The sequence below is a fragment of the Mus musculus genome, chromosome 7, assembly GCF_000001635.26.
Source record: "Mus musculus strain C57BL/6J chromosome 7, GRCm38.p6 C57BL/6J".
In the NCBI taxonomy this organism is placed as follows: domain Eukaryota; kingdom Metazoa; phylum Chordata; class Mammalia; order Rodentia; family Muridae; genus Mus; species Mus musculus.
The window spans coordinates 37,972,501-37,998,016 of NC_000073.6; the positions used below are offsets into that span (position 1 = coordinate 37,972,501).

Here is a 25,516-nt window from a genome sequence, read left to right on the forward strand (position 1 = left end):
TTATGAAAAACAAATATTTAGAAGTATTTCATTTATGGAATTATATATATGAACAGAATAAAATTATAGAAGTAAAAAAATTATTTACAGCGCCTAGTAAAAAGTTACAGGCGTCCATGTAAAATGAGTGGCGTGTGCTGAGCAGCATCAACATGCAAATACACATCTCTTCTGAGTCCTCTGCGACCTTCCATTCCCAATCCCGTCTTTTGTGTGCCAGGAGTTTTCAAGTATTCTCTAAGCAGTTTCAACAGGCCATGCCCCCTGGTGGAAACGCTTGCAAGCCTTTTTAAGGGAGTGTCTCTGGACTTACACTATGAAATGGCACTGCATGTGTGCTTAGTGTTACTCCCCGACAGACCTCAGCAAAATCTGATTTTTCTTTTAAGGCAAAACACATAAAGGCGTTGGGAGAAGAAACAAACATAAAGGGACTAACACGTGAATCCTGGACAAATAATAACTGCAGGAGAGAAAGCTGAGCTGGCACCTACATAGGCCAAAGGAGATGGAGCAAGTCACTGTGGGTTATGGACCAGGAACGGTAACTGGCTTGGGAAAAGGAAACTAAAATCAAGATCTGGAAGGCATTTGAAAGGCACCATAAGGTCCAAAATCCTTGACTCTGCACACGCAGGTGACTCCCTGCTTCAGCAGGAGACTGGCTGCTTAGAGTGGTATGCAGGGAAATGTTATCTGGGGAAAGAGCAGACCAGGAAAGAGCTCAGTGAAAATGATTAAGCAGGCTTTCCTTCAAGGCCTCCTGCTTGGTTCCCAGAACCCAGATGAAGATCAGACTAACACAGAAGCTGCTACTTGAAGATTGTTCTAGAGAAAAGTCCACAACCCCCAGGTTTTTATCAGCTTCTGGGGATCTGAACTCTGAATCCTCTCATAAACTGAGCAATATCTCCAGCCTAAGACTTCCTCAAAGTGTTTAACTGAATTGTGAATGGTTGGCCAAAATCAACACCCCTTGGAAAACAGTCTTTAATATTACTGACAGTAAAAGAAAAGAGAAAAGATGAAGGAAGAAGGTGAAAAGAAATAACAAAACAAAAAAAAAAAAAAAAAAAAGAAATCAAAGGTGATCCAAATATATTTTAGGGGGGAAAAAATGCCAGGCATAGTGGTGCACGCCTTTATCCCGCCGCTTGGGAGGCAGAGGCAGGTACATCTCTCTGAGCTCAAGGACAGCCTGTTCCACACGTGAATGGGATGAGTACCCGGACAGCCAGGCTACACAGACCCTGTCTCAAAAAAAAGACAAAAGTTACCATGAAGCAAGAACAAGATGGCAGGAGGTTCTAACAAAAGAACATTCAAAAAACAGGGGGGAAACTTTTGGAAATAAAAGATGATTCATTTCAAAGATCGAGTAGAAACCACTTCAAATCTCAAAAGAGAATTCAGCACATCTCAAGCACAACCTTAAAGCAAACCCTTAATGTAAAAATATAACACCTAAACCAGTACCATGCCAAAAAAAATCCTTTAAACTTTCCAGTTGGCAGGGCTGGAGAGCTAGGCAATGGTTAAGAGCACTTGCTGCTCTTCCAGAGGACCTGAGTTCAGCTCCCAGCACCCAGGCGGCCTAATGACCTTCTGGGCCATCTAATGCATCTGAGGACACCTGCCCTTATGTGTGCATGCCCACATGCAGGCACATACACCTACATATAACTAAAGATGATAAATCTTAAAAAAGAGAAAAAGTGTATATTGACAATAGAACACACAAACAAAACCAACTATTGAATAATCCAAAAGAGATTAAGAAACTAAGAAAAAAAAGTAGAAAGAAAAAATAAATCATAAGCCTGTACCCAAATATATTAAAAATTACATTAAATATAAACAGTCCATATATAACTAAAAGAAATTGTCAGATTAGAAAGGAAAGCACTATGTTGTATACATGAAATGCACTTTATTATGCCATAATTATCACAGATGTCAGAATGAAAAAACACACACCCAGCAAACATTAAGCAAGAAACCTATGTAGAAAGAATCAGGAATAAAGGAGAAAGTTATACAATCTCGAAGGAGAAACGTCAACTGTCTGCAGTACCTGAAAATAAGCCTCAAAACACATGCAACAACTGACAGAACTGAAGGAAGAAATGGCCACAGCCACAATGCTATGTGGAGAGTTCGTTCTCTCCACGCTGAACACAACAAATGAACAGCTGCAGTAGCAAACACCACCAACCACAACACACAAGACTGCATGTTGCTTGTACCACAACAGCAAACATATTCTTCTCCAGGACAAAGCACTCAGGAAGACTGAGCCCATCCTAGGCACAGCACCAATCTTAATGTACTCTAAAAACCTCCCATCTACAGACAGAACCACAATAAAACCAGTAATCAGCAACACAAAGAAACCCTCCCAGCATGTAAAATTAAACATGTCCATTTCTGGGATGCATGAACTGTCCAAGACCAGCATGTAGTTCCTTTAGATTTTGAGAGCCAGACTTGGTCTCCATCTCATATTACTGTTTTCCCCCTCTCACAATTTTTCTTTTATTAATAAGCTTACATTTATACATAAAAGCTGGGGTCACCCAGCTATGGCCCAAAGTCACAGCTTGTCCTCCCTAACCTAAACAATTAGTGAGTCAATAAGCACATCCCAAGACGTAGGACTTCAGTTAACTGACAGTGAAAACACAACGTGTCAAAACAGACCATCGCTCCACCACCAACAGCAGAGGACAAGCACCACAAAGGCAACCCTAGAACAAGCAGAACACATTCTAATAAGCAAAAGAGGAGATTACCAACAGAGCCAGAAGCTGAGCTCCGAGATCACCGAGATCAGTGTACCCCTCCGTCTCACCAGTAATACGACCATTAAAATCTCTGTGAGCTTCTACCAATTGGGTATCAAGAACACTCAACACCTACCTGTGATAGAAAGTGTCTACTGATACATCATCAAGCTCCTGGAGAATGAGAGGTATAAATCTAATACCTGCCCATCTGAGAACCACTACATCTAGCTACACAAAAGAACAAGAAGAAGCCAGGCGGTGGTGGCGCACGCCTTTAATCCCAGCACTTGCAAGGCAGAGGCAGGCGGATTTCTGAGTTCGAGGCCAGCCTGGTCTGCAAAGTGAGTTCCAGGCTAGCCAGGGCTACACAGAGAAACCCTGTCTCAAAAACAAAACAAAACAAAACAAAATAAACAAACAAAAAAGAACAAGAAGACACATGTTAGCAAAAGCAAGGTTAAAAATAGGACTGTCACCCCAAATTCATTTTAAAAGAAATGAGTACTTAATGCTACAAACAATTTTAATAGATAAATTTAAGAACTTAGGTGAAGTCAAGCAAGTCTTTAGAAGTCAGAAAACATCACTCTCCCTGGGGAAAACAATAGTCTAAGCAATGCAATATCTAGTAAAGATCTTGAGTCTGTAGTCAACTCCCTTCTGTCTTCAAGTGATTTTATTGGTAAATGCTATCATATATTTCACAGCACCAGTTCTATGTTGTGTGTTACAAAAACACAGACAGAACATTCCCCAAATCACTCTACAAATCAACAAATCATTAGCAAAACATTTGGTAATATACAATAATATAGCATGGCCAAATATGTACCATTCAGAAAAATCAATCAATATAATCTAGTATATTATCAAAACAAACACAATACCAACATAGCAGAAAGAATGCATTCAAGATCTATTCATTATTTTTAAAAAACAATTTCACAAATTAGAAATAAACTTCCTTAATATAAATGAAAGTACTGATTTAAAAGAGTAACAAGCCTACAACCAACGTCTCTCGTAGAAAAGACCAAATGCCTTCCTCAGCAGAAACATGACAAGACCAGCTTCTTGTGGGACGCCTATCAGCAGGAGAGGGGCTGCCTATGGTTCGTTTGCCTGCTTTTGGGGCCCTTTTCCTTAAACTGTTGGCCTTGTCCAGCCTTGATACAAGGGGAGGTGCCTAATCACATTGTAACTTGATGACATATTTGGTTGATATCCATGGGAAGCCTTCCCTTTTCGGAAAAGAAATGAAGGAAGAGTATAGATAAGGATTGGGAGGAGATGGCGGAGGGGAACTGGGAGGCAAGAAGGGAGGGGAAACAGGTCAGAATGTAAAAAAGATAATAATAATAATACAAGCCCAGGATGCCCATTCTCGGCACTTTCCCTCAATTCCATACTGAAAGCTCTAGCCAATGCAGTAAGGCAAGAAAAAGGAAATAGAAGGTATGAACATAAGAAAGTGAGTTAAAACATGTCAGCATTTATAAAGACACAAGTGTCTACAGCCAAACTCCTAGGGCATTTATTCACTGACAAAGGTTTACATGGTTACATGGTACAATATAAACTGCACAGTCTTTAGAAAGTCAAAGGTGTCCTAAATAGCAAGTACAGTGTACAGTCTTAGAAGACTTAGTATAGTTAAGATGTCAATTCTTCCTAAACTGATGCACAGACTTAGGGAAATGCCAGTCAAATATACCCAGGATTTGTTGCAGATAGAAACAAGCTGTTTCTAAAATGTATATGAAAGGACAAAGGAATTGAAATCACCAAATTTCAGAAAGAACAAACTAGAACTTACGAAGTCCTGGGTTCCTAAGTCCAATAAAGCACACAGATTCACAGTGACTAATCTTAAAAACACATTACAAAACTACAGTAATTGAAACATGGATGGACACATTTTGTTCAGAGAAACAAAACAGATGGACTAGATGAATGAACTATACAAAGAAAACCAATAGCCAATTCCTTCATTTTTTAATAATTTTAGTGAAGATCCAGTTTACATGGTATACAGTTTGCCCACTTAAATGTTTGACATTTGCCTGCGGCTGTGCAGGCATCATCACGTATGGACATTCTCACACGTGCAGCCCTGAACAGTTACACTGCCCATCCTTCCTCAAACCTTCCTAGCCCTCAACAGATAAGAACTCACTTTCTAGTGTCTAAATCTGCCCTACTAAACATGGCATAGAAGAAGTTGGGCCTGTGTAACTGGTTCTTTCCCTTGGAATAATACTTTCAAGACATGTTTCTCTCCATTGTCAAACTATATTTCACTGCATGGAGACAATACATTTTATCTATTTCTTAGCTGATACTCAAGCTGTTTCCATTTCGAGTTAATATGAATAATGCTACAACTAGGGTCTGCACAAGGTTTTTTGTAGATGTACATTTTTATTTCGTTTATATATAATACTATTTCTGCTATGTCCCATAGTAATCTAGTGCTTATGTTTTGAAAATTTCTAATTTTCTAATATATACCAGTTTACATTCTTACCAGTAGCATACAAAGGTTGTAAATTTTCCACACACACACACAAATTCTAACTACCCTGGTAGGGCACTTCCTGTGGTTTCAAGTTGCCACTTCGTTTCATCAAAGTGGAAAGTCAATTGTGGAGAAAGGATGCTACTTTCAAATACAATGTTAAAACAACTATGCACTCACTCATAAGAAAAGTGAACTCTGACTTATAAACCACATACCTAAAACAAAATGAACTTAAACATGAGAAAAATCATAGATACTGAAGGTAGGTGAAAAACTCTTAAATATGATGACAACCACCCTAACAAGAACGGCAACAAAGAATTTCAAGGGCTGGAGAGATGGCTCAGTGGTTAAGAGCACTGACTGCTCTTCCGGAGGTCCTGAATTCAAATCCCAGCAACCACATGGTGGCTCACAACCATCCATAACAAGATCTGGTGCCCGCTTCTGGAGTGTCTGAAGACAGCTACTTCGTTAAATAAATAAATAAATAAATAAATAAATAAATGAATGAATAAATAAATAAATAAATAAATCTTTAAAAGAAAGAAAATATATTATAAAAAAAAGAATTTCAAAATTAAAAACTGTTCTGGAGAAACACAATCAACAAAGAATGGGAAAACAAGACATAGACAAGAGAAAACATACGCAAACCATATATTCAAAGGAAGAGACAGCTTCAACATGTGTAACAAACTGTCAAAACCTTCTCAAGTTCCTGAAAAGCATATCCCTTGTGGGGCTGGAGAGATGACTCAGTGGTCGGGGGCACTGGCTGCTCTTCCATTGCCAGCAACCACATGGTGGCTCACAACACCAGTTGTCAGGAGAACCACGCCCTCTTCTGGTCTCTGTGGTCACAATCTGCATGTGGTGTACATATATACATGCAGGGAAAACACTTATACACATAAAAATCAATCTAAAAACTTATTTTTAAAAAATTACAACCTGGGGCTGGAGAGATGGCTCAGCGGTTAAGAGCACTGACTGCTCTTCCAGAGGTCCTGAGTTCAAATCCCAGCAACCACATGGGGGCTCACAACCATCTGTAATGGGATCTGATGCCTTCTTCTGGTATGTCTGAAGACTGTGACAGTGTACTCATATACACAAAATTTAAAAAAATAAAAGTCTGCTCATCTTTGATAAAGTAACACATGTTTCCCATGAGACCCAGCACAAGAGGTGTGTGCAGGTTAAAGTCTATGTACGGTATTATTCTCCAGCAGCTCCATTCACACTTGCTGCATGTGTCCTTCCAAAGCACTGAGAAGGAAATCTATGCATGGTATCAGAGGCTACTCAGAAACAGAATTGAATAAGCTCTGATACAAACAATTCAGATAAAGCATTAGTGCAAGTGAAAAAGCCATTCTCCAAAGAAACAAAAAGTCACTTACAAAACATTCTAGGAAAATGCAAATTAATAGTAATGGAGAACGAATCAGTGATTGCCAAGCCTCAGAAGCTGGTGTAGAGTGAACCCACACACAAGTAAGCACAAGGCAACATGTGGTATGATCCTGCATCCTGACCTCAGTACCTACGCACACTCACAGTGGTGACGGCTAAGCAGATCAACGTACATGTCACAGCTCACAGAATAGTACACCAAACAAAATTTTAAAAGAAGTATGAAAAGATATGTTCTTATTAGATGACAAAAAGAAAGTTAACACAAAGGGAGGGTGCTGGGCTTGTGGGTCCTGAGCTGTGACTGTCAAGTGTACTCTGTCCCTCACTGTGATTGCCTTCTGGGAAGTGGAAGGTGGCAGAAATTCAGGACCTGCCCTGCTTCAACCCCTCAAATGGTGGGATCATAGGCCTGTATCAAGAGGACAAGCTGTAACTTCTATATGCAAAGACCTCTTTCCACCTTGCCATTACTTGGTCAACAATGAAACCCTCTACTGCAAGTTTAAGTTGCTATTTCTTGTGCTTTAGGAAAAAGGGGAGCAGCCCCACCTATGTACAGTTCCGCATCAGCTTCAGTTACCTTCAGTTATCTTATATGAAATGGAAAACTCCAGGAAATAAAACCAAATCCTAAATGTTAAATTGCATGCAGGCTGAGAAGATGAAATCGCTTACTGAGCAGGCCACCCACGCCTCCCTCTGTACAGAATACTTGTCACCTAGCCTGCTTGGTCATCAACTCAAATGGCATAGGATAGCTGTGTTCAAGCATTCCTTGTTTTAATAATGGCTCAGAGCATAAGAATAGCATCACCACACAGTGGAAAGGCCAAAGAGGATCCACAAAGGATTTCAGTTAAGAAAAGAATGAATGTTCATCTTAAATGTTGAAGTTGTTAAGATTTGTAATATCAAAACTGCAACAAAAAGAAAGAAAGAAAGAAAGAAAGAAAGAAAGAAAGAAAGAAAGAAAGAAAGAAAGAAAGAAAGAAAGAAAGGAAGGAAGGAAGGAAGGAAGGAAGGAAGGAAGGAAGGAAGGAAGGAAGGAAGGATGGATGCAAAGGAAAGCAAAAGGAAAGGAAGAGAAGAGAAGAGAAGAGAAGAGAAGAGAAGAGAAGAGAAGAGAAGAGAAGAGAAGAGAAGAGAAGAGAAGAGAAGAGAAGAGAAGAGAAGAGAAGAGAAAGAAGAGAAGAGAAGAGAAGAGAAGAGAAACCCACACTATTCCAGAACCACACCTCAACCAGGAAAATTGCAACCACCACTCGCTCGCGCTAAGAGCCTAGTTAAGATGGAAAGCTCCCAGTGAGAGGGATCTGGACCAGCCACCAGGGACTGGATCATATGCACCTTTTATTATTAAGTGTCAAGTTTAACAATACACGTAGCCATTCTCTTCAGCTGTTATAGATAACCCTAACACTGTGGGTGAGAGCCTCTGAGCCTCCTTATCCTATTAGACTTTATGTACTTAGATATGTGCCCTGACAATTTAGATAAATATCTATCCCAATTATAAACCTACACTTGATTTGCAATTAGTCTCGAACAATAGTTTCCAGAATTTCACAGAATACATGATGCTTCCAACTAGTACCCACTCTTGGATAACTGAAATTACTTCAGCTTTAGAAAAGTCAGCTGAACTTAGTATAATGACCTCATTTATACAGGAGAGTCCTCAAATTTATTTTCAAATTCTCATTTACTAGAAGGTTGAAAGCAGATAAGGATAATATATCAAATTTACAAATATTATTATAAAAATAATATCAGACTAGAAATTAAATAAGCTTACTATCATAATACAACCACGCCAGAGCTCAAAGTCATGTATCCAGGTATATAACAGAATAAGAGACTGGGTAAATGAAAACAAAATGGCCGTAAAAGATGCAACAAGGCCTCAAGTTACCTACAAGGGGCACCTTTCCACATCTGGTCTCTTTAAAAAAATGAATGAGATTTCCTACAAACCAAAACCACATTTAAAATGTCCTAACTTTTATTAAGAGGAATTTCTCTGATTTCATGACAAAGAAAATAAATTACTCCTGGGTCCCAGAGTATTAAAAGCAGAGGCATGTGAAGCAACAAGACTACAAACACAAGTGTAAAATGTCCCTAACTCCTGTCAGGTCTCTCCACAGCGCGTTGTACTGCCTCTGCTCACAGTTCATACCTTTGGAAACATGTCAAATGGGAAGTATTTCCAACCTCCATTCTCAAACACTGCTTATCCTTAATTACCTATAATCCAGAACAGCACACAGCCTGGACTAGCAAGTCCCGGCAGTTGCTTGGTCAGAGCATCCCCAGCTCTGGAGCCTGTGAATTGATGCAAACACAACAGAGAACAAAACATCTTCCCAAGAGGTACCTACGTTCTTTCCGATGCTCAACTAAACCCACAGCCTGCTTGGCTGAGCACTTTGCAAACCAGTTGTCGCCAAGTAAAACAGTGACTTCATTAGTGTGGACTAGTTTTCCTGGCATGAAGGCAAGAGGGCCGAATGGTACCTATTGGTTTAAAAGAAAGATAGAAAAGCAAAATTTTTAACATACATTTTTACAATATTTAGCATGAGAAACCCTGTATTACTGAGTTCTTACCTAAGCACTAGGAAAAGTAAAATGTCAATTTCCCAGAATTTAACATTTTATTCACATTTCACCAGGAGCTTTTGGTTCTTCACCTCTCTTCACGCCTGGTCCTTCCTCTCTCTCTGTCTCTCTGACTCTCTGTATATCTCTGTCTTTCTCTCTCATCTCATGGCCCAGCTCAGCTTAGACCCTTCCAGATGTCTCTGGCTGTTCTCTCCCTCGTATCTATAATAAAACTAGTCTCAACCATACACCACACACACACAAACCCTACCAGGAAAATCTATAAAAAACTGTATTAGGCTAATAAATTCATGTTAAAACAGGAAAATAAATCTACAGCATGCTTCAAAGACAGCTCTTAGAAGAAAGAAGAGAGTAGCACTGTCTATGAATGTTTACATTTCATTAATCCTTAAGTCTAAATAAAACCAAAACAGTAATGAACTACTGTCAGTGAAAACTTTTTTGGGTACCTAAAACTATGTTTTGAAGATAGGAACTAACAGCTGTATTTATCTACCTAGCCACACCTCATTTAGTACAGCAGAACAAATCCTCCTGAAGCACACTGATGTAGTAGTGGAGGCTACAGCCAAGAGCTCAGCAGACTGTGTGTCACATGGAAGGTCACTCAAAAGGAAACTATCAGCACCTCTCAGAGAAAAACCAATGTTCTAGGGTTTAATTCTATGACTTACCAGACATTATGGCTTGCTATTGCTTTGGCTAACAGGAAATAACTGAATACCACACTCCTATCATAATTCATTTACATATAAAAAATACATTTGCATACAAAACATCACGTTTTTGCTAATAGTTGTTAATAAACCATAATAATTATATACAAATTATTGTATTGGTTTTGTCTCAAGACCTAAGAAAACAAACCTTCATTACTATAGAGACACTTTTGATGGCATACCAGCTAACAGTTTGTGAACTGTCATACACAGCAAGGGGAAATCCTATATTTCACCATTAGACTGTCTACAACAAACAACATATAGCTCTAAAAGGAGCACAGTGAGCATACCATGACGTCGTAAGACAGCTTGTCAGGCAAGGTCCTCAGCCTCTCTTGAAGAGCACTGTAGTCATTGTCTACTTTCTCCCTGATGAGGAAAACACCAAACACAAAGTGAGTGCATAGATCAGAGTCTCACTAGCTGCAACCAACAGTTTACACCACTAAAAGTTTACGAGATCCAGCAATGGCACTGCCTTCCCACATTCATACATTCACACAGAAATGAAAACTCATTCTGAAACAGAACACTCCCATCTTGACAATTAGCTTCTTAAGGTAGGAGATGGCCTAGTCTAATACACTGTCAAAATTAAGGAAATGTGAAGGGGGCTGATATTTAGAGGGAGCCAGGAACTCAAACTGAGAAGACACATCATATATACACCTTCTGAGTGAATAAACAGATTGTACAGTAGAGCCTGTGGACAAAAGATGGCATCAGGTGCTTCAGTCCTTACCAGAAAACTTAAGCTCCAAACCTGGAGTCCTCAACTCTTCTAATGTGGACAAGGTAAGAAATCCAGTCAAGAACAGAAAAATACGCGGCAGCAGTACTGCCTAAAGCACTTCACCTCGCCTCTGAAGTCTGTTTCAGAGTGTGCCAAAACTCGTGGTGCCTCATGCCTGTGACCCCAAAACTAGGGAATAGGAGGCAGGAGGGTCAGAGGTCATTCTTGCTGCATAGTGAGTTCAAAGGCAGCCTGCTGAGTTACATGAGATCCCAAAGTCTCAAAGAAAATAAGGGAAAAAGGGATTGGGGGAATCCATTTAAATAACCCTAAGATGTGACTCAATTTGACCTTGCTGGAGCAGAGAGCAGCATGTGTCCAAACTGCTCCTCCACGGGGCAGGCAGCCGACGGGAATCAATGCCCTTCCTGAGCTGAAGCCTCTGCCTATGCCGACCGTCTTTGGAAGTCAAGATTCCTAAGGGCTTTTGGCTAGGATGGAGGCTGCAAACAATTCTAGAACAGCAAACTATCCTCTTACAAGATAACAGAAACAATAAGCTCACCAAGTAATTTAAATGAACACATCCTGTCAGACTAAAATTTACCCTAAGTGCCACGTGGGTAAGCACCCGTCATCGCCCAGTGGCTCTGCTGCAGCTGTGGCATTGGCCTCAGTTTACTCCTTGGCTCCACTACAGCAGTAGTAGCACAATTAATAAAAATTATCCACTCCGTCTTAAGGTCTCAGGGAATTTCACGTGTGTTGCTATGTATCCTGGAGAAACAAAACCTCCTGCAGTAATGCCACTCCACATTTTTCTCTCGTACAAGGTAGCACAGAAAGGAAACAGGAAAGAAGCACTGAGAGAGCGGATCTCTGTATCCTCTTGAAGCAGACACCCAGCTAACCGAGGTCGCCTTATTCTCACACAAACTCTCATTTTCTAAAGTTCAGGTTCTCTGTATAAACTCTCCCCATAAACTGTCTACTATGGTATTTCTTCTGTGTATGCCTTTTTGAGAGAGTGCACAGGCACATGTGGAAGCTGGAGGTCCACACTGGAGTCTGCAATCATTTTCCACCATACTTTTGAGATGGGGTCTCACCAATTCAGGTCAACTAGCTGGCTAGCAAGCTCCAGGGGTATTCCTGACCCCGACTCCCCAGAACTGGGGCTATGGGTGCACACCCATATTTTTATGTGGTACTGGGAATCAGAACTCAGGTCTTTCCTGCTTGTAAAGCATTTTACTGACAACCACGTTCTTAGACCCTATTATGGGACGGGGGGTTTAGGGGTTGGTTTTTTTGAGACAGGGTTTCTCTGTGTAGCCCTGGCTGTCCAGAAACTCACTCTGTAGACCATACTGGCCTCAAACTCAGAAATCCACCTGCCTCTGCCTCCCAAGTGCTGGGATTAAAGGTGTGCATTTCTTAAATAATTATCCTTTTGAGTACATTTTTATATGGACAAGATGGCAAAAAGCCTTCATGCACGGGACTATACATCAGGACCAGACCCCAGAAGGACCATAGCTTTAAAGTCAAAGCAGAGAGTGAATCCCAGATCTCTAACTCCACTTACACAAAGTAGCCTTAGCCTTACCTTTTTCCAAGTTAAAACTGGAAAAATACCTGTTCACAGGTTCGTAACCTCAGAAATAATTTTCAGAAAAGATTATTAAGCACTAAGACAAGGTCCCACTTAACTTAGTCCTTCAACTGGATAGTGTCACTTCCTGAGAGATAAGAGAACAGCTGACTGTCACGGGTGATTCAGGGACTTTGGAGACGGGGTCGAGATGAGCAGTAACCAAGAAGATGCGCTATAGTACCAACACATCACAGATACTCATGAACCTACCTCTGTGGCTCAGACTCAGACTATCTATCCACTAGCTAATGCTTCTGATTAGGTCCAATTAAAGTTAGCATTCAGCATGTCTTACATTGGTAATCACACCTACAAAAAGGGACTTAAAATAAAGAAATCTCGTGTGCCCGCAGAGAACAGAAAGTTCAACCAAGGTCATGTCAGCAATCAGTATTTCCAGATGAATACTCAGCTTTAACCTTCCTTAATAATTCTCTCTAGAACAAAAATGTGGACAAACTACAAAATCTAAGACTAGACTTGCTATTTCTATATTTTGAGTTATTTTCTAAAGCAGAAAAGGAAAGTGGAAGCTGATTTCAAGTGCAGCAATGCAGAAATACTTTTTGAAGGGAGGTCAGCTATGTACCTTAAAGAAATCCCTGAAAACCATCTGGACAAAATGTCCAGGACCAAGAACTTAACTAAAATGTGATCTCTACAACCCTCTAATACACAAGACCAACAATCTCTCTAAAACATCACATGCCTATGCAACATATATGTAATTTGCTTAAATGTAAGAGAGTCTGCCTACAATGTATGCAGTGCCCAAGGAAGACAAAATGGTTTATAAGATCCACTGGGGATAGAGTTGCAAGCAGTTATAAACTACCATATGCGTTTTGGGAGCTGAACCCAATTCCTATGCAAGAATAGCAAGAGCTTTTAACTGCTAAGCCTTGTCGCCAGCCATAAAAATTCAAGTTGTCTTTCTTCCCCCAACACCCCTCTTCCAGACAGAGTTTCTCTGATTAACAGCTCTGGCTAATCTGAAACTCACTTTGTAAACCACGCTGGCCTCAAACTCACAGAGACCCACCTGCCTCTCTCTTCCGAGTGCTGGGATCAAAGGTATTTTTTTAAATATGGACATTTTGCCCTCATATAAGTCTGCGCACCACATACATGACTGGTATTCTCAGAGGTCAGAAGAGGGGACTAGATCACCTGAACTATAGTTACAGATAGTTGTGAGCCAGCTTGTGGTTTCTGGTGATTGAACCTGGGTCCTCTTCAAGAGCAACAAGTGCTCTAAACCACTTAGTCATCTTTCTAGCCTCAATACAAGTTGTCTTAATAACTAATGTTAAAGATTGGAGAAGATGAGCAGAGTCTTTATTTGGACTCCAAATATTAACAGATCTCTGTCAACTTATTTTCTTGAAAACATCAATTTTAGGTGTTTTCGTCTTACTAAAATATAGCAACCAAGAGATAATTACCCAAAATAACTGTTTCTTCAAATGGAAAACAAAGCCTAGGTAGAGTTAGAGCATGCCTCTCAAACCCACTTACTCCTATGTTTGTCTTCACTATATTTGACAAAGATTACAGTCAGTACAAGCACCACCCTTTGTCCTGGCTTTCCAGATTGAACCAAGGGTTTTATGCCTGCTAGGCAAAGGCCCTACCACTCACTCACATTACCAGCCCTCTGTTTATTTTTTCATTTTGAAATTGTCTCACTAAATTGCCCAGGCTGGCCTTGAACCTGCTATCCTCCTACCTCAGCCACCTGAGTAGCTGGGCTGAATGGCCTGTGCCACCAAGATTACCAGCCTTCAATTCTAAACTTCAAGAAGCCTACTTCATACCAAATAGCTTCATGCAATAGTCCTCAAAGAAATAAGAACTATAACCTGACAGGCGTGGTGGCGCACGCCTTTGATCCCAGCACTCGGGAGGCAGAGGCAGGCGGATTTCTGAGTTCCATGCCAGCCTGGTCTACAAAGTGAGTTCCAGGACAGCCAGGGCTACACAGAGAAACCTTGTCTCAAAAAAACCAAAAAATAAATAAAAACAACAAAAAAAACTATAACCTAACTGAATAGCATGTTTAAAAAACAAAAAACAAGCTTCTTTTGATCCTTCCTGGCCATGTCTACATGTCTCTGTGAAACACCTTTAGTTTTAAAAAGGCAGCAGCAAGGTATATAAATAGTCCTAACTTTAAAGCATTAAGATCAGGACAGACCCTATGGGAAATATTTATTTTCATGGAAGTGTAACAAGTCTGAGAGAGCAAGCTAAAGCTAAATGAAGTGTGTGTGTGTGTGTGTGTGTGTGTGAGAGAGAGACCTCAGAAAGAACAGATTAATGAGTAAGACGGGTGGTATATAATCAGAGCTCACCAGTATACTCCAATCGTTCTGTGTAGGTGAAGATTTTGATAACCGATTATTTAAAGAGATACAGAATAACATGAAAAAATAGTCCACAAGTTTAGTCTTTCTGTTACTGGAAAACTACTTTTGTAAAGAGGGTGTAAGCACCACATCCCTTGTTCCAAACAAGTGGCAGGCTCTCATCTCCACCTTTAAAGGATGAAATGAAATCTCAGCTTAGAAGAGTAGAATCTTCCAACTGTACGGAAGTAGTGGGGAAACTGGCAGAAATTACTAACTAGCACTGAACTGTCTTCTTGGAGGAAGCCTTCCAACATTTCTTTCCCTTTACCTAACCTGCTAAACAAACAAAAAAGCAGAAAACACACATTACTGCAAATACATGGGTTATAATCTATAGCCAAAAGCCAAAGCTAAGAAACAATGAAACCTAGCGCTTCTGAAATATAGAGGAGACAACAGAAGCTACTGAATTCATCGTCACCACTCTAGAACTATCCCAGAAGCCTCTAAGAAAGCCTACTCTCAATTCAGTTCACTCCTCTGCAACAGGGCCCTGGGCTATATCAGAGGCCATCACTCAAACCCAGCAGGCCTTTCTAAAATTCACAATCCATCTGCATTAAAGTTCCACTGCCCTGAAGAGTCCCTGGGCCACCTCTAGAATTAAGAAAATAAAGAAAAGTTCAATTCAGGCATGGTACAAGCAGACAGATGATCACTGCTATCATAAGAAACGACAGCTTCCTTCAGTGTCCTGAAGTCTAGGGAAGTTGCCATGAACACTGTTGAAGAAGGAACCACTGTTCTTGCCAACTAGTGGGGAAAGGAATTCTCCTCGTGCACAACTGGAACACATCTGTACGAAATCGGAGGCCTTGGGACCTTTTCTTCCTAAATGGCCACGGCAAAATGCTTAGTGACATCACTTAAATAATTAACATCTACCCAAAAAAATTAAGGCAAAATGGAGACGTATTCCTTTTTATAACTGCATCATACCTAAGAACTAGCCTCATCAGAATATGTTGGCAATCAAACACATGATCCTAGTGTTTCATGACTTCATGAATCATCAGAAAACATTAATAATCTAAAAAAATAGCCAATAATTTTTCAAAAATTAGTTTAACAAGTTATTAAGAGGCAGATCCAACTACCAATCCACTAGATTCCTTCCATTTAACTGTGTACAGTGGCTCCAGCACATGGGACACACAGTGAAGTTGCAAAGGACAATGCGTTCCCACGTTGTCTCTACAGCCACCACATGGACATGTGACCTGAGATTTGTCAATTATGCTAAATGCCCGTTTCTTTATTCATAATTAATACTTTGCTCTAAGAATACAATTAGATGTGAATTAAAAGTAGGAGGATGCTCTAAAATTACATAAAAGCACACTGGTCTTTGAAAGAAATCCCCAAGTTGCCAGTTTACATGTAATTTTTATGCCCTGTTCATTTCCCTGATTTCTTATAACTGATATATGTTCCTGTTACGAGTTAAAGGGAGAAACATAACAGAAAAGAAAAGAATTCTCTCTCAATCTGAATAATTGTACCAGGTTCTACTAGATCTCCTTAATTCGTAGCCTTTGCTGCATCAATTTAGGTTTTCTATACTTTCAAAATCATTTTAGGAAACAATGATCATTATGGCCACCTTGGAGTGGTGATTTTGGCTGCTGTTCCTATGACAAACTGAGAAGAACTCATTTTCTGGAGTTTACAGAGACCTTCATATACTCCCACAGGTCAAAGCTCCTCTCAGAGTTTAAAAGAGAAAAATAATGTCAATACTAGTTCTGAATCTACAAAGTATTTTTAAATTCTCAAAATTATCTTTAACTCAAAAGTGAATAAAAACAACTGGAAAAATTCACCATTTGGTTGAGTTAATGTGAATTATTAAAAAATAAACTATAGGGCTAGAGAGGTTAAGAGCACCGACTGCTCCTCCAAAAGTTCTGAGTTCAATTCCCAGCAACCACATGGTGGCTCACAACCATCCGTAATAAGATCTGATGTCCTCTTCTGGTGTGTATGGAAAGAGAAGTGGTGTACTCATATACATCAAATAAATAAATAAGCCAGGCAGTGGTGGCACACGCCTTTAATCCCAGCACTGGGGAGGTAAAGGCAGGCGGATTTCTGAATTCGAGGCCAGCCTGGTCTACAGAGTGAGTTCCAGGACAGCCAGAGCTACACAGAGAAACCTTGTCTCACAGGAATAAATAAATAAATAAATCACTACATTTTTAAAACTAAGTAAGTAAACTACAAGTATGCCAGTCTGTACAGCCTTCATTTTCCTGCACTCAGCAGACAATAGTACCCTCACAGAATGTAAAGAATGTTAGAATCGGACTGCCGTGCTTCAAAAGCAGAAGCAGAGCCCTGGACTATGGGGACACAGATGTGTGCCATGCACTGCAGTCCTTACACAGAAACTGTACAAATGTTATCAGTACTGTGTGTTGGGTTTTTTTTCTTTTTTTTTTTTTAATTAGGTATTTTCTTATTTTACATTTCAAATGCTATCCCAAAAGTCCCCTGTACTGGCTAGTTTTGTGTCAACTTGACACAGCTGGAGTTATCACAGAGAAAGGAGCTTCAGTTAAGGAAATGCCTCCATGAGATCCAACTCTAAGGCATTTTCTCAATTAGTGATCAAGGGGGAAAGGCCCCTTGTGGGTGGGACCATCTCTGGGCTGGTAGTCTTGGTTCTATAAGAGAGCAGGCTGAGCAAGCCAGGTGAGGCAAGCCAGTAAAGAACATCCCTCCATGGCCTCTGCATCAGCTCCTGCTTCCTGACCTGCTTGAGTTCCAGTCCTGACTTCCTTTGGTGATGAACAGCAGCATGGAAGTGTAAGCCGAATAAACCCTTTCCTCCCCAACTTGCTTCTTGGTCATGATGTTTGTGCAGGAATAGAAACCCTGACTTAAGACATCCCCCATACCCTCCCCCTCTTGTTGTTCTTATTTTTAAAGACTACATGAAAAAACAAAAAAACTTCAAGGTGTAAGCTGTGGTTTCTACTGATAGAGAAGAAAAATCCAGACACTCTCTGGACTAAGCAAGTCCCCAGGAGCTGTGAACCAAAGAACTTAGATGCTGGAAACATATCATCAAAGACAGTATTCCAAAAACTTATAAAGGGGACTGTAAAAAAAATTACTTTTTTGTGTGTACGCATGTCAAGTGACCCACAATCACCTGTTAACTCCAGTTCCAGAAGCCCAAGGCCTTCAGAGGCACCAGGCACACAGGTGATGCACATATACATATGTAGGCACTCACACATAAAACAAAAGCCATCTTCTCTAAAATACTACATACAGAAATCCTCAAACATAATCGCAAAACTAGGGCATAGGACAGGCGGTGTTTGATAATGGCAAAAACAACAACCAGCAAGAAAGAAAAGAAAAGAAAAGAAAAGAAAAGAAAAGAAAAGAAAAGAAAAGAAAAGAAAAGAAAAGGGAAAAGGGAAAAGAAGAGGAAGAGAAAGAAAGAGAAAGAGAAAGAGAAAGAGAAAGAGAAAGAGAAAGAGAAAGAGAAAGAGAAAGAGAAAGAGAAAGAGAAAGAGAAAGAGAAAGAGAAAGAGAAAGAGAAAGAGAAAGAGAAAGAGAAAGAGAAAGAGAAAGAGAAAGAGAGGGAGAGGGAGAGGGAGAGGGAGAGGGAGAGGGAGAGGGAGAGGGAGAGGGAGAGGGAGAGGGAGAGGGAGAGGAAGAGAGAAGGAGGAGAGGGAGAGGGAAAAAGGAAGGAAGGAAGGGAGGGAGGGAGGGAGGGAGGGGGAGAGAGAGAGAGAGAGAGAGAGAGAGAAAGAAAGAAAGAAAGAAAGAAAGAAAGAAAGAAAGAAAGAAAGAAAGAAAGAAAGAAAGAAAGAAAGAAAGAAAGAAAGAAAGAAAGAAAGAAAAGGCTACAGACAAAGTAAGGGATGTGTACTCACTGTGCCCACCCTTCCTCCCCATCATCCCTTGGGGTAGTAACTGCCCAATCCAGTGGCAAAAGCACATGATATGGCAAGATAATTTTATGACTATTCTCTGCTTCACTCAAGGGATGAAGGGGCGGGGGGGGGGGGGTGGAATAAAAAAAACAAAGAAGGTTCTATACAAAATAGTACCACAAATATAGTCCATTAAATAGGAACTCTGAAAAATTAGCTTCCCAATTTACCAAACACAGAAGAATGAAGCCATCATTGTGAATAAGTATTTCTGCAAATATGTAGATCAGTATTTCAGACAAAATAAATTTCATACATACACATATATGAAGGTTGTAGGAAAACACTTTCAGGTATTCATGGGAATTGTTATTTCAGTGATACTGGATGGGGCAGCTTATACTTGAAATCTTAGTACTTGGGAAGCTGAGGCAGGAGGATAACTGGGACTCTGAGAGCAGTCTGGGTTCCATGGCAAGTCCCACTCCACCTCGGGATACCAGGTAAGACCCTGTCTTCAAAAAAGGGAGAGTGTAAGGAGTCTGCAACCCTATAGGTGGAACAATATGAACTAACCAGTACCCCCAGGGCTCGTGTCTCTAGCTGCATATGTAGCAGAAGATGGCCTACTCGGCCATCATTGGGAAGAGAGGCCCCTTGGTATTGCAAACTTTATATGCCTCAGTACAGGGGAATGCCAGGGCCAAGAAGCAGGAGTGGGTGGATAGGGGAGCAGGGCGGGGGGTGGGGGGGAATAGGGAACTTTCGAGATAGCATTTGAAATTTGAAATGTATATAAAGAAAACATCTAATAAACAAGGGGAGGGTGTTTGTGGGGCACATTCTTCCCTCAACAACAATAGACAAACATATGCTTGTTACAAATATATATGTATGTGTGCATACAATACAAGCATATATATGATGTTTCCCCTTTCCCTAGTAGTAAAGAGGAGTTTTCTCTATTTACATGTTTATATTTCCTATTAAATACTGTGACCATAAACTGTAGCAGAAGCTAGTTTCCCCCAAATTTTGTATCCACTTTTCTTTTAAAAAGTAACAAATATCAACCATTTGTTTTACAATTTTTTTCAAACTCACATGCTCAAATGTTTTTGAATTTGTCAAACTTTAAGCTACTCTTTCCAATATTAAACACATGTACAAATAGAATACTATATTTTCACTTAAGTTGGCTTTGTTTAATTTACTACTAGCTTTCTTTACTACCCAAATCCACTTAGAAGCTTTAAAGAAAACAAGGTGTTTTGTTTTGTTAATTGTACATATGGTGATTGTGCACATGAGTGCAGGTGCCCAAGAAAGCCCAGGGCATTGGATATCCAACAGCTTCCTGGTGTGCATGCTGGAATCCCAACGCAGGCCCTCTGCTCTAACCACTGAGCAATCCCTTCCCAGCCCCAAGCAAGCTATTTCTACACCTCCATTGCATATAATTTATAGTTATAAACAAGACCTCTGTACATATTATTTGACTCTGCCCCATCCATAAGCACTACTTTATTCAAGCCCATAAGCAACACAGAGTAATGAATCTTTCTTGTAAGACCTAGCCAATAGGAATCATTCTTTGTTCTACCAGCAGATAGCAGCCATTGCTTCCCGTTCTGAATCTGGCTGCCTCTGTAAGTTCCTCTCAACACCAGAATATGGCCTTGCAGCTTTCATGCCATGTAAAAGGAAAGGATGCTAGGAACATGCCACAAAGACAGAGTAGGCAGAGCTAACAGGCCTAGCCCAGGATGCCCTTGAACTTGGGCTGTGGAATCCTGATGGCAGGCCTGTGCTTAACAAAGCTAGCCTTAGACTCATTACAAACACTGGGAGTAGACAGATGCAATATTCAAATGAAGCCATTCAAATAAACCACCAGCTCACTGACACTAGGTGATGGGCACCTGTAGGCTGACCATCCTGCTCTACTACCTTCTGTTTAAAAAGCTTCATCGAAAGCCTTATTGGAGACAGGCATGCGCAGCTCTAAGAATACGCTGGTAAGGCCAACTCTCTGCCTTATTCTCTTCATGACTGGGCAAGGTGGAATTCTACTCTAAAATTCCAGCACTCTAGGAAGCTGAGGCAGAGGACTGCCACAAGTTCCAGGCCAGCCTGGGACATAGTGGAAAATAAAACCCAGACAGATAAATAAAATGGCACAGACATAAAACATTCAAAAACATGTACAAAACACGGAGATTTCTATTATTTTTCCTTATTTATGTTACATCTCAAACTTTCCAAAAAGATCTCATCTTAGCTCTTGAGTGACAGGCTGAGATGCACTGCAGCCCCGTGAGTCAATGGTAGCAGAACTGTGTGGGAAACCTACAGGTTCTTAGTGTAAGTGCTCCAGACTGCAAACGACAAAACGCAAAGGCAGGCCTGTAACTCCAAAAGGTGTACAAGAATTTAGAAAAAAAAGACAGATGCAAATAATCCCCCAACATGATAGCTAGCTCTAAGTGGACCAAACAGAAAACCTCATGTTCATATTTAACAAGAAAATAATTGTAAAGCCTGTGACATCTTGTTTTCCTGTGTGAAGTAAAAATAATAGGCACAAAAAGGGTGTTGGTTTGGTTTGGTTTTTTTCAAGACAGGGTTTCTCTGTGTAGCTCTGGCTGTCCTAGAACTCATTCTGTAGACCAGGCTGGCCTCAAACTCAGAGATTCGCCTGCCTCTGCCTCCCAAATACTAGGATTAAAGGTGTGTGCCACCACTGCCAGGCTAAAGAGTTTTATTCACTAAAAAACAAAACTTAAATCGTGGCTAAGCTGAAAACCATTGTTAGTGCTAACAGAATGCTATATAATTCTTACCTACTGGGTTCAAATATTTCCTTTTTTTTCCCTCTTATCTGAACAAATACTATTATTAATTCCTTAGTTCACCAGAGTCCTGGAATTTAACTTTCTAGGTAAGTCTTAAGACAGTTCCAGTCTTTCATTCCTATTTTTCTACAAATACTTTTACTTTTTGTCCAACATTAAAAGAAAGGGGAGGGGGGCGTATTCTAAAGTGTGATGTAGTCTGTCTGTCTCTAAATAAAAGAACCCTTTTAAAACATCAACACTTCTAAGAAAAGAATTGCATCCTTAAAATCATTTATTTAGCTTTTCTTCTTACATTAGCCGATACCCAAAAAGACCAGAGCATACCTAAGCTGCACTTTAGACTGGCTAGTATCAAGAGTCAAAAAATTAAAAGCAACATGCTTTTTAAAATTGTATCTAAAGGCATGCTTAAGAACAGCTCCAATTTCTATTTATTCCAGTATGCTGGCCAATTGTACACAATATGCCTTATTTCTCTGCTTAGTCTCACTAGGAGCCCCTCTGTGGCGGGGTGTTTAAGTTGCAAACATCAGCTCAGCCTTGTCCATGGAAGGAGGTCTTCTGTAAGAAGGTATGAGATGGAAAGATAGCACAATGCCTAAGCTCCAGATCTCTACTGCCTGACTTTTTTAAGAAAGTGAACACTTTTGTTTCAATTTCTGAACATAGAAAATGAATCCAGAATTTACTGGTCATTTAGACTCTAGCAACATTATGATACTATGTGCAGATCCTCTTTAAAAAGCAAGCAAAATACTGTTTCCTAAATCCTGTCAGAAGTGATTCAGAGCAGAAAAATATTTAATAAGGGAAAAAGAATTGTTATCTTTAACATATAGACAAGGTACAATAAACTTTAAATTACTCTACAGGCACATGTGCCAGCAGCCTTCTGTAGTTTAGAAGCCTTTTAGCACACTGGAAGTGAGACTGAGGGTCTGAGGCTGCTCTGCCATCAGAATTCTGCCTGTTATTACTCTCAAAACCTGTACACGGTGGTGCTGTTTATAAATAAAATAGTGGAGATAAAACAATCACAGACTTCACCTTCACTTATTCGACACAAGTGCCTACTCTGTGCCAAACACGGAAGGAAAGCCTTCGTGGACAGAAAGATAAAAACATGTTTGTTATCCTCAAGAACTCTCTCTACCAGAGGATGGATCTCACTAAGCCACCTAGAAGCAAGCTGTCAGTTCCAGGTTCGTGTATGCTGGGGTCTGTTCAGAGTGAATTCATCCTCTAGTTCCTAAACCTGTTACCAAAAACAAGACGCACATGTCCACAGAATGAAACTGCCTCTAAGGGTTACTCATAAATAAGTCACTTTGGCCAAATCTACAAAAGAAAAGCCTTCTCTGGCCAAGGTCTTGCACACACTTCACATTTTAAGCTGAATTGAATACATAGTGCAAAGTGAACAGTCCATTATGGAAATGCTGACAGACCTACACCACCAGTGGATGCAATTACAATGCTGCATTTATTGAAAATTAATGAAGTCCTGGATTTTTATTTATAAAGTGGGTATTATTAGTTTTAGATTGGTTTCTGCAAGCCAATAGTCCAAATTGAATAAGATGATGGGTACAGATTGCACTGATCTTCACTCTTATCCATTCCTTGCAGCCTATGTGCATTTAAACCAAAAACATTTGATATACACTAACTATAAATTATTTCCTTGGAGATCTCTCAGGCATGAAGAAAATGCCTTTTAAAATAAATTTAAAATATTATATGCTTGATGGTGTATAACCGAAGGTTTAATCTCCCCACTAAAGGGGCAGTTATGACGATTTTGCAATAACCCTGCAGACAATAATCAGGACAGCTCCTGTTGTTCTCTCAGTAAAATCTTCGTAAACACAGCATGGATAGACTGTAATTTGATATCTGTAAGATCAACAGCCATACCTCATGACATCTCCTAATATAGGATTTTATTCACCATTAAATTGAGCGTTTTCCTCAGAAGCGATAGAAGAGAAAGCACATTATTTACCAGGCATTGTCCTATTAACTATAGATTAGCACATCAAAACAGACATGCTTTCTTTTTCTCTTTAAAAAGAGTGCAGGCCATAAAGCAGGCCCTAAACTGCAGATTGATCAGCTTTTTCAAACTTGGAAAAATCTATCTGTGCCCTATTTCCAACATTCCTTTTTTGAACAATTGATTCCAATTATTTTCTACTACAAACATTAAGAAATATCCTCAGAGTTGTTTTTAAAGTCTCAGTTTCTACTTCAAAATTAGAATATTACTATTCAATTTTTTTAAATTAAAAGGTGGTAAAACTTTAGAGAATTGATAAATATGTAACTCAGAGAAGGGTTAAAGACAATGTAAATTAGTACCAAAGGCATTCAAAATAGAGATCATCAAACTTCTGTTGCTGCTCTCTGGTTCTCTCCCCAACACATACATGTACACAGGCACATGCACACAAACCCACACATGCACACACCCACCAGCCCCAGGACACATCATTATTTAAATACAAGTGACTTCCTCCATATTTCAGAATTATAATAAAGCGTCTTTCACTCACCAATGCTGGATTTTCTCTTGGCAGTTAGTGACCACCTGTCATGAAAACAGACAACTGCTCATGAAAACACAAGGCTAGATACAGAGATAGAAAATCAGCCAGAAAACTGCAACAGTGTCTTAACAGATTCACTAACATCCCCATGTACATTTTTATTTGTCAAGAGGTACAGAGATGGGGATGTTGGTTTTTAAGCAGTGCACTTTATCACAGCCCTCTAACGCAGGCTGATAACTGCAGAACAAATTACAGCTTTCCAATTCAGACTTTGGTACAAAACCTGCTTCATAACTATTAGGTGACATATGATATAAGATAACTAGCATTTTGTACAATCTACAGACCATTTTCAATGTTACATATTTTCTAGAACACACAAATATTATAAATAACAAGAAACCAATGCAACATCCACGGCTCAGCAGGAAAAAAAAATGACAGTAGTGAAAATATTTTATTTTGTCAGCTTATCTCCAAATGTTTTCACCTGTGATTTTTATTCTGATGTATTAAAAATGAACTTATTTTTCTACTATGTTTTCAAGAAGAAATACTTGGGATAACAGGATGCTCTGAACAGCTCATTTCCCCCACCAGTAAATTACAATAAAATTATATATACTTGACATCTAGTCTAAGCTGTTTATAATACTATAAGAATGGAATTAAACATCAAAGTTACTTGCTTTCCTTTAAGATATTTCAGTAAATTCTCAAATACTAAAAAAACAAAAGTCTGTTGGCAAAGAAAAAATATGATTAAAAAATAACACAATTAAATTAACTTTATTTTCACAAACTGCTAAATCACCTATTTAAAAAAAAATGTTAAATACTAGAGTGCCATTTTAGAGACAGAGAAACTAAGGCACAAAAGGTAGAATGAAGACAGCAGCATGGCCTGGTTGCAGCTCCAACTCCAGGCTTTCAGAGCCAATATCCTTGTATACGCAAAATGTTTCACTCAAAAAAAAAAAAAAAAAATCACAATATTTTAAGGGTAGTCACTTAATTCCTCTATTATAGCATTTAATTCCTGAAATAAATGTCCTTGCTTTTGGACATTTTAAATACTAAGGCAACAATCCTGAGTCAAAATACATGCTGTAATCAGATACCCAGCTATACTGCACATTAACTCAGCATAAAACGTCCCTACCGAATGAAGATCTACAGTCAGTATCAATCACACAGCAACACTCAATAACAGTGGCAATATGAAATAGAGCACTGACTTAACATCTGGAAGATTCCACTAAAGCCACATCGGTCCATCTCACTGTTTCTGATCAGGCAGTATTAATTATAAAACACAAACAAAAATAAATGT

General features: G+C 39.6%; 1 protein-coding gene across 4 annotated transcripts in view; it reads right to left on the reverse strand.

Annotated features, from left to right (window-relative positions):
- The window catches only part of Uri1 (URI1, prefoldin-like chaperone), a 63,573-nt gene that overhangs the window by 12,509 nt on the left and 25,548 nt on the right, over nucleotides 1-25,516 (reverse strand). For 2 of the 4 annotated variants that reach the window (XM_006539676.3, NM_011274.5), the window contains exons 2-4: nucleotides 24,187-24,221; nucleotides 10,370-10,448; nucleotides 9,111-9,246 (exon numbers count right to left, since the gene is read on the reverse strand). In XM_006539676.3, coding sequence (XP_006539739.2) covers nucleotides 9,111-9,246; nucleotides 10,370-10,448; nucleotides 24,187-24,221 — 250 coding nt within the window. The remainder of the gene's footprint in view (nucleotides 1-9,110; nucleotides 9,247-10,369; nucleotides 10,449-24,186; nucleotides 24,222-25,516) is intronic. The other 2 variants (XM_006539677.3, XM_006539678.4) reach the window with 1 other exon arrangement.